The sequence below is a fragment of the Arachis ipaensis genome, chromosome B04 (genome assembly GCF_000816755.2).
Source record: "Arachis ipaensis cultivar K30076 chromosome B04, Araip1.1, whole genome shotgun sequence".
Classification (NCBI taxonomy): domain Eukaryota; kingdom Viridiplantae; phylum Streptophyta; class Magnoliopsida; order Fabales; family Fabaceae; genus Arachis; species Arachis ipaensis.
Genome location: NC_029788.2, coordinates 42,713,574 through 42,727,212, shown reverse-complemented (window position 1 = coordinate 42,727,212; position 13,639 = coordinate 42,713,574). Strand labels below are relative to the sequence as shown.

The 13,639-nt window shown below is 37.1% G+C and overlaps 1 protein-coding gene across 1 annotated transcript; it reads left to right on the top strand.

Moving 5' to 3' along the window:
- LOC107636463 lies at positions 1–1,514 on the top strand. Its single transcript, XM_016339969.1, has 2 exons — positions 1–605; positions 689–1,514. Exons 1-2 carry the CDS (start codon positions 1–3, stop codon positions 1,512–1,514), a joined length of 1,431 nt encoding a protein of 476 aa, XP_016195455.1.

Genomic DNA, 13,639 nt, shown 5'->3' with positions numbered 1-13,639 from the left:
ATGCCTCCTGGAAGTGAGGAGACCACAACAGGAGATCCTGTAAAAGACGATGATCTGGAGTTTCCGTACTTGTACGATAGTCCAAGTTGCGAGGCACGGGATTTTGCCGATCTTCTTGCGGATGGAGCGGAGGAATTATATGCCGGCTGCTCGAAATACTCAAAGTTGTCTTTCCTAGTGAAGCTTTATCACATTAAGTGTATGTGTGGTGTGAGTGACAAGGCTATGACTTTGATTTTGGACTTATTGCGAGATGCATTTGAGCAAGCCAAACTCCCGTCCACTTTGTATGAAGCCAAGAAAACTATCCGAAAGTTGGGGATTGAATACAAAAAGATAGATGCATGCCCGAATGATTGCATGTTGTATCGGGGTGATGATGAGAACGCGACCAAATGCAAGCAGTGTGGGACTTCACGATGGAAGCAAAAGACGCGAAAGGGTTCCGTTACGAAACTCAAAATACCTGTCAGAAAAAATGGAAAGCCTCTCCCAGCGAAGACTCTCCGTTACTTTCCTCTTATACCACGACTGCAACGATTATTCATGTGTAGCAAAACTTCATCTGACATGTTATGGCATAAAGAGGCAGATAATAATGATGGGTACTTGAGGCATCCAAGGGACGCTGAAGCATGGAAAGACTTTGATGCAAAGTATCCTTTTTTTTTTCTAAAAATCCTCACAGTGTTCGTTTAGCTTTAGCTAGTGACGGATTTAATCCTTTCGGAAATATGACTACGAAGTATTCCATTTGGCATGTGATTCTTATTCCGTACAATCTTCCTCCCTGGCTATGCATGAAACAGGTATCTTTTATACTATCTATGATTATTTCCGGTCCTAAAATGCTGGGTAACGACATTAATGTTTATTTGAAGTCCTTGGTGGATGAGTTGAAGCAACTCTGGGATGGCGTTGAAACTTATGATGCTAATAAGGAGACCACTTTCAAGATGCGTGCGGCGTTAATGTGGACTATTAGTGATTTTTCAGGGTTGGGAAATTTATCTGGGTGGAACACGTACAGTGGGTTAGCATGTCCCACGTGTAACATAGACGCTAAGGCTCAGCGACTAACATTCAATCGAAAATGGTGTTACACGGGCCATCGCCGCTTCTTGAATCAGGGCCATAAATATAGACTAGACCGGAGTAGATTTGACGGACAAGTTGAAAGCAGAGATCCACCGAAGAAGTATTCTGGAACAGATGTCTTAAGGCAGCAGTGTAACATGCAACTATCGTTTGGGAAGAACTCAACTTTGACAGCTAAAAGAAGACGCATTGGTGAAGATGCAGACCAAGATGACTCGTATTGGAAGAAGAGGAGTGTGTTCTTTGAACTCTCGTACTCGAAGGATCACATGTTGCGTCATAACCTTGACGTGATGCATATAGAGAAAAATATTTGTGACAATGTGGTCTTCACTATCTTAAAGGATAGCGTCAAATCAAAAGATAATCTTAAAGCCCGCAAAGATTTACAAAGCATGGGCATAAGGCCTGAATGATGGCTGGACGAAGGTGGTAAATATCCTTCGGCAATCTTCACAATGTGGAATCCACAGAAGGATGTATTCCTGAAGACTCTACAGAACGTGGTCTTTTCAGATGGTTACTCGAGCAATATTGCTCGTTGTGTTGATATCCGGCAGCGCAAGTTGTATGGGTTGAAAAGTCACGACTGCCACATTCTAATGGAACAATTACTTCTAATTTTGGTGAAGAATGCATTGCCGAGTCCAGTATCGACTGTGATTGCGAATCTGTCCTCATTTTTTCGAGAACTCTGTGGAAAAGCTGTAAACCCTATGCAGCTTGGTGCCCTTCAGAATCATGTTGTGCAAACTCTGTGTCAGATGAAAATGATTTTTCGTCCATCCTTCTTCACTGTCATGGTTCACCTTACGGTGCATCTTGTTGATGAACTAAAACTTGGTGGCTCGGTACATTATCGGTGGATGTATCCAATAAAAAGGTTAGCTTGCTACTAAATGCATTTAAGACATCTTTTTTTTCAATTTCATTACGTATATACTAAGCGTTATGTCGTATTTATGTAAAAGGTACTTAGGACGATTGAAGCAATACGTGCATAACAGGGCACAAGCAGAAGGCTCAATTGCGGAGGGCTATTTATCCGATGAGATTTTGACATTCTGCTCCAGATATTTGGATAATGTTGAGACTAGAATCAACCGACCAGTACGAGTTGATATCAACCTATTGATATTACAAACAATATAGGAAGTATTATGTTCCCAGTAATTAGAAAAGCTTCAGGGGCTGTTTCACATTTTGGACTGACCCCAATAGAAAGAGATCAGGCACATCGTCATGTGCTAGTCAATTGCGAGGCGGTCATTCCATTTATTGAGTAAGTATGCACATGTAATCATTAAGCACAATTATAACCCATTTCAAACACTCAGTCGTTGGAATTAATTTCTTGTTATGTCGTAAAGTACATTTTAGGCAGAAACAAAGCGAAAATTACGGCATCAAACAAGGTCAGAATTGAAGATAGACCGTGTTATGCATGCAGAATTTCCTTGATGGTTCAAGCGTGAGGTTTGTAGAAATTTAACCTGAACAACTTATTTGTGCCCTAGAATTATAAATTCTGAATTCCAATGTTTTATACGAACAAACTCTAATTTATGGTGCCAGGTTCTAATGGATAGTACTGTACATTCAAAAGAAATGAAATTGCTGGCATGTCTTCCCATGCTTCAGGCAAGACGTTTTGGGGCGTACAACGTCAATGGGTACAAGTTTAGAACTATCACAAAGGAGGACGGGCTGAAAACCCAAAATAGTAGAGTTTATGTCTCATCCAATACAAGAAGTTATGCCAGCATGCGTGACAATAGAGTGGCTGTTGGTAGTGTTCCATATTATGGAAAAATTGTAGACATAATCGAACTGAACTACAGCTGTCATTTCACAGTAGTTTTGTTCAAATGTATTTGGGCTGATACAACTACGAGCAGAGGCATCAAACAAGGCCATCTGGGCCTTACAAGCATTAATTTCACTCGTCAAATTCACACCGGTGATCGAGAAGAGGATGAACCGTACATATTGGCATCAGAAGCTCATCTCGTGTACTATGTACGTGATGAAGTAGATCAAGAATGGAGTATAGTAGTTCATGTAAAACCACGAGACTTGTATGACATGGGAGGAGAGAATGAATAAGTTGAAACTACTTTTTCTCCATAGCCTGGGTTGAACATGTCAGGAGCAGGTGACATCAGTAATTTACAGTTGACAAGGAATGATGATATAGAAGACCCAATAGAAGATGTTTCTGATAACATCGATGATGTGGCATAGTGAAAATATGAAAAACATGTACATCATTTATAGAGTATATGTATGTCTTTAAAGTTTAACAGTGTTTATCATGTACGTAGTTTGTTGGTTACATTACTATCTGTGTTTTCGTATTTGAATTAAGTTTTCATTTCATGTTGATTTTCATGAATACCACCAGTTCCTCATTTCTTCCAACGATTTTTGCTAGCAAAAGTTAGTTTTTAAGGCTTTGTTATTGTCATCATCATTGTTGTTTTTATCAATCTCCAATAAAGGAAATTATGATATCGAGTAAATTATCTTCGATTACAATATTGTTATCATTGACCAATATTGTTAACATAAAATGGTGTTGTAACAGGAGAAATAAAAACGGAGGATTTCTCATCATGCTCTGCAGGCACAACATTCGCTAACGAAATGGCTAGGGCCTCTCCATTTTCTTCATTGGAACATGCAATTACGATTGTCAGAGACATATAGTCCCGTAAGTTGAATGTTAGGTCTTGGTTGGAGGCTATATCAGGATGATGTTGTTCTAATGAATACTTGAAAATAGCGAACGAAGCTACTGTGCAGGTCTATTCATTAGCCATACCATTAAAAACTTGAGTTAAACATTATTTGAATAATAAGTATTTTAAGTTGATATATGGTTACACCATTTAACCAATGATAGTTGTTACGTTCATGCTAAAATTTGTAGGAACTTCATGAATGGGGATCAAGGTACGAGGAGAAATTTAGCTATGTTTTTGTGACATTTGTAGCTGGTAGGACCTCTGAAGACATTGATAAACCACTATTTTATGGTTTATCTTGTACTCAATTGAGTGATTTTTATCAACTCTTTACCCACTTATTCATACTATTTGCATGTTTTACATTTTCCTTCCTGGTTTTGTGCTATGATTGAAAACATGCTTCTTTGATCTTATATTTGCTTATTATTAATCCTCTCTTATTACCATTAGATGCCTTGATATGTGTGTTAAGTGTTTTCAGAGATTACAGGGCAGGAATGGCTCAGAGGATGGAAAGGAAGCATGCAAAAGTGGAAGGAATACAAGAAGTTGGAGAAACTGCTAAGCTGTCCAGCCTGACCTTTTCGCACTCAAACGACTATAACTTTAGCTACAGAGGTTCAAACGACGCGGTTTCAGTTGTGTTGGAAAGCTAACGTTCGGGGCTTCGATTTGATATATAATTTGCCATAGCTACCCCGAAGTTAGGCGACGCGAACGCATGAATGACGCGTCCGCGTCGCATCTGCGAACCTCAACCCACGCGGCCGCATGGACGACGCCTCCACGTCACTTGCCCGCGACCTAGACGTAATAAAAATCGCAGGGGGCGATTTCTGGGCTTCTTTTGACCCAGTTTTCAGCCCAGAACACACGGATTAGAGGCTATAAAGTGGAGGAATGCATCCATTCATAGGGGAGCTCGCCAATTTAGTTACTTTCCATGATTTAGATTACTTTTGAGAGAGGTTCTGTCCTCTCTCTTAGGATTAGGATTTAGGACTTCTCTTAGTTTTAGGAGTAACTCTCAATCCCAGGTTCTTTATTTTTATTTATTTTCCCAATTTAGTTTATGAACTGTTCCAGATTACTTGAATTAATGTTATTTGAGGTATTTCAGTTATTATTGCTTTCTTTTATTTACATGATTATTGCTTCCCATCTGAAGGCATTTTTATTCCAGTAGATTTACTTTTTCCCTTTTGGTTTTGGTTAAGAAATCAGTAACTCAGGAGTTATCCAATTCAACAATATAATTGATAATTGTTATCTTGCCAATTGAGTTGAACTTCAATAATCCCAATCTTTTCTTAGGAAACAAATAGGATTCGAAGATCAAACCAATTTGTCCCTTGACTTTCCTTTGCTTTAGTAAAGGTCAACTAAGTGGAATTAAGATTCAACTTTCATTATTATTGATAAGGATAACTAAGTCCGGACTTCCAATTTCTTATACCTTGCCAAGAGATTTTATTATTATTATTTTATTTTACTTGTCATATAACATATTCCCTCCTTACTTCCAAAACCCCCAATTTACAATCTTCATAACCAATAATAAGAACATACTCCCCTGTAATTCCTTGAGAAGACGATCCGAGGTTTGAATACTCGGTTATCAATTTCAAAGGAGTTTGTTACTTGTGACAACCAAAACGTTTGTATGAAAGGACTTTTGAAGGTTTAGAAACTATACTTGCAACAAGGATTTATCCGAAAATTTCTAGACCACGCAAAAGTTCTCTCATCAAAATGGCGCCGTTGCCGGGAAATTGCAAACGTGTGCCTTATTATTGGTTATTGTAAATATTTGCTTTTTGATTTGTTTTTATTTTTATTTTTATTTTTATTTTTTTATTTTTTCGTAAATTAAGAGGTTATTGGTTTTTATTTTAAATTTTTTTTATCTTATCTTATCTTATTTCAAAAATCAAATTTCAAAAATTCAATATTTAAATTTCAATTTTCAAAATTTCAATTTTCAAAATTTCAAAATTCAAAATTTCAAAAATTTAAAATTCAAAATTTCAATTTTCAGATTTCAAAATTTAAAATTCAAATTTCAAAATTTAATTTTCAAATTTGAAAATTTAAATAACCTTTTAATTTAAATTTATTTTTTACTTTTGTTTTTAATTTTTATTTACTATCATGAGTTCTCACCCCCATCGCTACGAGTCTGGTTACAATTATGTTGCAGGAAGAAGAAATTACAATGAGAACATGCATCAAGGTTGGAACAATCAAAGATGGGTGGAGCCACAAGGATTTGATCAACCCTCTTGGCAACAACCACCTCGAATGGATTATCAACAACCACCACCATATGCCTATAAACCCTTTCCTCAACATGACTTTGAACCACCACACTCACAAGCCAACTACAACCATTCCCCTCTATATGACCCTAACCCTCAACCACCATACCAACCACCTTATGAGCCATATGAACCATATATAGAACCACCCCAATTCCAACCCAATTACTCACAAGAACCACCACTTCAATATTCACCATCTCCATATCCATCAATCCAAGAGAACTATGATCCTATTTATGAAAGCCGAGTGCATCAAGAGACAAAGGATCGTTTCAAGGAAACAGTGGATCGATTTCATGCAACCATTCGTCAATTGGAGCAAGCGATAAATCAATTAGTTTCCCGACATTTGGACACTCAAGGAACCCCCATGGCTTCATATGGACAATCTAATGAAGAACGTAGCATGAAGGAGATACTAGAAACTCCAGTGAACAGTACGGAACATGACTTTGTACTGGAACAAGTGGAGGAAGCCGGAATTATTGAAGAAGAAGAAGTGGTTGAAGACTTAGGAGATGCAGAACCTCCATGGGAAAGTCCAGTCATAGAACCCCCTTTCAAGACATTTGAAATTGATGCTGAGGAGGGTGTACAACCTCCAAGGCATATCACACTTGAAGACTTGGAAGAGGTTGATCAAGAGATGGAGATTCAAGAAGAAGAAGCACAACCTCCCATGCCCTTGGAAAGCAATGAAGAGGAGATTGAATTGGAAGAAAGCTACCAAGAGGAAGATGTTGAAATTAAAGAAGTTTGCAAAGAGGTGGTAATTATCAGAGAAGAGCACAAGGGAGTGGAGCTTGCAATTTCATTAAAAACACCTCCCCCTAAGTTGCCATAATCCTTCACAACATTCAAGTGGGTAAAATTCATATCCCTTAGCTTTCTAATTCCACTTGAATATGGGCTACTAGAGACGAATGGTCAACTTAGAACTCTTTGTGGCATTAAGAGTAAGAGGAAGATGGTCAGTGGTAAGAACTGTCCTGCAAAGTTCATTATGGTTGGAAGCTTTAAGTTTAAACGCAAAGGTTGGTATAGAGCTCAATTGAATGGGTCTAGGAAGTTATTTGGACGCTTCAGTGAGAATTCTAAAGCTGAATCACCCGGATGGAATCATGATAATCAACTTGAAGACGGGTGCAAAAGCAAGATTTGGGACCCCGGAATTCATTTTGGCAATCAACACTCTTGGGGCCTTGTAACTTGCTTTAACTTACTTGAAGGCTTTCTGCGCCTAGTTTGGGACCCCGGAGGTTACTGGAATCACAAACATTGGTGGAGATTCCTGGATAAGTTCAAGCACAAGCCACCATAACAGGGAGCTCACCAGATGTCCAACTTAAGGACTTTAACTAAAAGTGCTAGGTGGGAGACAACCTACCATGGTATGATCGTTTCTTTTTCAATTTTATTTCATGTTGTTTGTTTTTATTTTATTTTAATTTTCATTAAACCTGGAAGTTTTCATAGCATTCACATTAAGCATTGCATTCTGCATATTGCATTAAAAAAAAAAGCATGCACGCGACGCGGCAGCGTCGCTAACGCGTCCGCGTCACCAGTGCAATGGGAAGAAAAGAAAACGAACAGAAAGTCACGCGAGAGCGTGGCTGGGGGCGTGCCAATGGCACAAATCGTCTCACGCAACCGCGTCATATGGGAATAATAGCCTCCCACGCGACTGCGTGCCCCACGCGGCCGCGTGACCAAGATTTCGACGTCAAAGTGGTGCACACCCGAAAGTTGTGCGAGAGTGGTGCTGGATTGGTGCTGAACACATAATCCTTCCCACGCGGCCGCGTGACCCACGCGACCGCGTCATATTCCTTCAAAGCCCACTCACGCGATCGCATGCCCTATGCGATCGCGTCACTTAAAATTTGTCACTAATATGATTTTGAACAGAGAGTTGTGCGAGCGCGAGGCTGCCCTCGCGCCAGTAGCATAAACTGTGTCACGCGACCGCGTGACCGACACGACCGCGTCAATCCTTATAAGTGCAAGTCACGCGACCGCGTGCCCCACGCGTCCGCGTCGATTGCGCCGCACAGCTTATCCTAATTTGCCAAATATCTTATCTTTTCTTCCCCAATCCTAATTTCTTCCATCTTTTCTTCTTTCTTCTTTCTTTCTTACTTTATCTTTTTAACTTCTCATCTTTTTTCACTTCTATTCTATTTTACCTAATTTATTTACATACTTTCATTCATTACATTTTAATTTTGTGCATATGTTTCTTTTCTTTTCTAAAGTTATTATTTTACCATTGGTGTCACTTGTTCTTATTCAACTGTTATATCTTTTCTGGTATTATCTTGGTGCTTATGACTTGTTTTATTCTGATTAGGTAACATTATTTAAATTAATGCTAATCTTTTATGCTATTTGTACTTCTCCTGCATTGATATGAACTTATCTTATCTTGCATTACCCACATTCTCCCCTCCTTTGTTGCAAATTCTGCACCATTGGTATGCCATGACTTCTATTGTTTTCTCACGTACATGTTGAAGCTTCCATGTAAATGAGACCCTTATCAAATGGCATTAACCCAACCATACTTCATTTATTTTCTTATCTCTATTATTGGGTTACCTTTCTTCCCTTTTTCTTTCAGGATGGCCACTCGGAAGGGAACCGGAAGACGTTTATAAGGGGAGACAAACAAGTCCATCTGCACAATCTTTAGAGAAAAGCATCAGTTGAAACAACCCGTCCAACTGCACATCTCAGCATGCACCGAGGACGGTGCAATCTTTAAGTGTGGAGAGGTCGATACCGATCTCCATGGGTTAGTACTTTCTTGTCTCAACACCAATGTTTAAATTTTCTTTGTAGTTAGTTGTTGCATTTGCATGTTTGTTTGATTTTTGTGCATATTTTACCACTTGGTTGAAGTAATATTTTTTTTTTCAAGAAACCTTTTAGAGCATTTCACTAATTTGAATAAAATTTAATGTTACACTTGTTTGAAGAAATATTATACTGGAACATGGTTTAGAGCTCGAACACACAAAACTTGTGAGATTTTGAGCCTATTTGAATTGGTTGCATTTTATCAACCAAAATTTTGTTTTAGTGTGTATTTTTCTCTCTAAAATTGTGATCTTTGTCTTGCTTAATTTTATATTTCCATGGTTTGATGTATGCATGCACTTATATGATTGAGGCCTTTGTTTCACTGAGCTTACATACCCATATGGCCTTACATTTCATTATCCTTTGCAAACCAATTTGAGCCTATTTTACCCCTTTTTATTCTTTATTTTAGCTCATCACTAACACTAAAGCGGAAAACAATAATGTCCTTAATTTGAATCCTTGGTTAGCTTAGACTAGTGAGAGTGCTCATGAATTAAGTGTGGGAAAAGTGGGTTTGAAAATGTTTGGTTTAAGAATTGGGTGCTATATATTGAAAATGTGAAAGAAATAGGACATGTTCATGCATTCAATAAATTAATCATATGCATTGAGAAAAACAAAAGAAAAAAATAATATATAAATAATAAAGAAAAAAATGAAAAAAAAAAGAGCAAAATAAGTGAAAGGGGACAAAATGCCCCAAAGTAAGTGGTGAAAGCAATGCATATGAGCTGTACTTGAAATTAGAATGCATGAATATATGGAAAACATGGTTAATGGATGGTTAGATATTGTATTATGATTACATGGATTGTTTAAGTTAGGTGGAAAGTTTAAGTTAATTAAGGATTCATATTTTAGTCCACTTGGCCAAATACAATCCTACCTTGACCCTAACCCCATTACAACCCTTAAAAGACCTCTTGATATGTGTATTTGTGCATTAAATTTATGTTGATTGTGAGATGAAGAGCAAGCCTTAGAAAACAAGGTTAGTAGAGAATTGAGAGAATCGAACCTAAAACACTTGAGTGATTAGAGTGATATACACTACTAGTGAGGGTTCGATGCTCGATTCTTTGTTCCCGGCTTTCACGAGCTATTTTCTTCTACAAGTCTATTTGTACTTCATTTTTATGATTTGACTTAGTAAAATCCAGTTCATATTTATTCTTGGAGATTTATTTACTTTTAACCAAGTAGGTAGAAACATTTTTTTGCTTGTAGTTGCATTCATATAGATAGGTTGCATTTCATACATCCTACCATTCCCCTTCATCTTTATAGCTTCTCTTGAGCTTAGCATGAGGACATACTATTGTTTAAGTGTGGGGAGGTTGATAAACCACTATTTTATGGTTTATCTTGTACTTAATTGAGTGGTTTTTATCAACTCTTTACCCACTTATTCATACTATTTGCATGTTTTACATTTTTCTTCCTGGTTTTGTGCTATGATTGAAAACATGCTTCTTTGATCTTATATTTGCTTATTATTAATCCTCTCTTATTACCATTAGATGCCTTGATATGTGTGTTAAGTGTTTTCAGAGATTACAGGGCAGGAATGGCTCAGAGGATGGAAAGGAAGCATGCAAAAGTGGAAGGAATACAAGAAGTTGGAGAAACTGCTAAGCTGTCTAGCCTGACCTCTTCGCACTCAAACGGCTATAACTTTAGCTACAGAGGTCCAAACGACGCGGTTTCAGTTGTGTTGAAAAGCTAACGTTCGGGGTTTCGATTTGATATATAATTTGCCATAGCTTCCCCGAAGTTAGGCGATGCGAACGCGTGAATGACGCGTCCGCGTCGCATCTGCGAACCTCAACCCGCGCGGCCGCATGGACGACGCCTCCGCGTCACTTGCCCGCGACCTAGACGTAACAGAAATCGCAGGGGGCGATTTCTGGGCTACTTTTGACCCAGTTTTCAGCCCAGAACACACGGATTAGAGGCTATAAAGTGGAAGAATGCATCCATTCATAGGGGAGCTCGCCAATTTAGTTACTTTCCATGATTTAGATTAGTTTTGAGAGAGGTTCTCTCCTCTCTCTTAGGATTAGGATTTAGGACTTCTCTTAGTTTTAGGAGTAACTCTCAATCCCAGGTTCTTTATTTTTATTTATTTTTCCAATTTAGTTTATGAACTGTTCCAGATTACTTGAATTAATGTTATTTGAGGTATTTCAGTTATTATTGCTTTCTTTTATTTACATGATTATTGCTTCCCATTTGAAGGCATTTTTATTCCAGTAGATTTACTTTTTGCCTTTTGGTTTTGGTTAAGAAATCAGTAACTCAGGAGTTATCCAATTCAACAGCATAATTGATAATTGTTATCTTGCCAATTGAGTTGAACTTCAATAATCCCAATCTTTTCTTAGGAAATAAATAGGATTCGAAGATCAAACCAATTTGTCCCTTGACTTTCCTTTGCTTAGTAAAGGTCAACTAAGTGGAATTAAGATTCAACTTTCATTATTATTGATAAGGATAACTAAGTCTGGACTTCCAATTTCTTATACCTTGCCAAGAGATTTTATTATTATTATTATTATTTTATTTTACTTGTCATATAACATATTCCCTCCTTACTTCCAAAACCCCCAATTTACAATCTTCATAACCAATAATAAGAACATACTTCCCTGCAATTCCTTGAGAAGACGACCCGAGGTTTGAATACTCGGTTATCAATTTCAAAGGGGTTTGTTACTTGTGACAACCAAAACGTTTGTATGAAAGGACTTTTGAAGGTTTAGAAACTATACTTGCAACGAGGATTTATCCGCAAATTTCTAGACCACGCAAAAGTTCTCTCATCAGACATGCTTGCTGAAATAAAGGTTAGAAATAAATTTCTAGCATAGAAAGTGAATCACAGAGACACAATATGCTTTACAAAAAAAACCATCAACTATACATTTTATTATGGTGCAGATGCGCTTTAATAACTTGCATGGTGTTGAGTTGGAGATTGCTTCAAAAGAGGAATTGAAGTATATAGAACGTGCTATTAGAGAGCTTCTTTCCAAGAAATCTGTCCAAACTACCGACGAAGGAGATGGTAATAGTTAATTTTGTATTTGTTAATTTTGAAAGTCCTCTTTCCATAATTTCGCAATTTTTTACCTTAATAACTAGGTAATGACCTGGAAGTTATCATTATCTGTTAAGTAGATTTATGTTGTTGGTTGCATGTTCATATATTCAGTGTCAATTGAATATTCAGGCGAAATAGTTGCTGACACTCTAGATGGAGCAGACACTGATTCAGAAGACGATTTAGATGCTATCTCCTCCAGTGGATATGACATCTCCAGGAATGTTGAGTCTTGACAAGGTTACAGAAAAAGACAATGAAACTTTAAACACCCAACATAGAGAAGATGACGTACATGCTGCAAAAAGGGATTTTGATCTGAACAAGTTGCCATGGTTTGGAGATGACTTATCAGATCCTTTATTACGTCACGGTAGTGGATTTTGACAGAGTTTTTCTGGCCAGGTCAATACAAAGTTGATGAGAAATTTTGAGTCAATACTTGTTTGTCTACTTTAGTAATTCTTATTTTTATGCTCTATTGAACTTTGTTTTGAGTTTATGAATTCGGATATTTACTTGATTTTTTTGTTACCATTTATGCTTGAATACAAACTCAAAATGCACTGATAGTACAAGAGAAAACCTGATTCGTAAATTTGTTTTTTTTGTTATTGATTTATAATATTTTTTTAATTAATGAATTATTTTTTATGTAACACAAAATTGAAAATTTATTTAATGCATTAAGTTGCAGTATTTGAAACATGTTTTCAGTAAAAAAAAAAATAGCGAGGACTAGAATAGTTTTAACAAGGCAATGTTTAAACAAAAAAAATTTAAGTTAAAATAATATTACAGCGGTTAGTAATTAACCGCTGCAAAACGAGTATTTAAGTAATCACAACTCGACATTTCGCAGCGGTTATAGAAAAAAACTGCTGCAAAATAAGATCATTTGGTAGCCCCTCCAAATCCGTCACAAGAATTGCTGCAAAACGGGTACATTTTGCAGCGATTACAGAAAAACCGCTGTAAAATGAGATCATTTGGTAGTCCCCTCTAAATCCGCCACAAGAATCGCTGGCAGATTCTATTTAGCAGCAGTTGAAAAAAATCGCCACTAAATATCCGCCGCTATCTGCCGGGTTTCTTGTAGTGTACATATTGTATCAGTATTCTCTACGCATTCACAATGCTATAAGCCTATTAGAATAATGTTACATATTCAAAAATTCTAACCAAATTAAATATTAATATTTAAAATGATACTAGCCATAATTAATTTTTATTATATTAGGCCAATTTAATTAGATTTGATTAACAAAAAGATTTAGATGTGTAGTATTATTTACACTATAATATGCCAAAAGTTAATATTCAGCAAAAACACCGTGACCTTTTCCATATTAAAAATAATTTGCGCCCCCTCCCTCTCCATTATTTAAATTCTAGATCTGTTCATGGCTTGAAGTATAGAAAGTGTTATTTTCAGAGTAAATTCGAAATAGAAGTTAATATTTGAGAGAGAAAGAGAGAGAAAGAGGTTAAAATGGAAA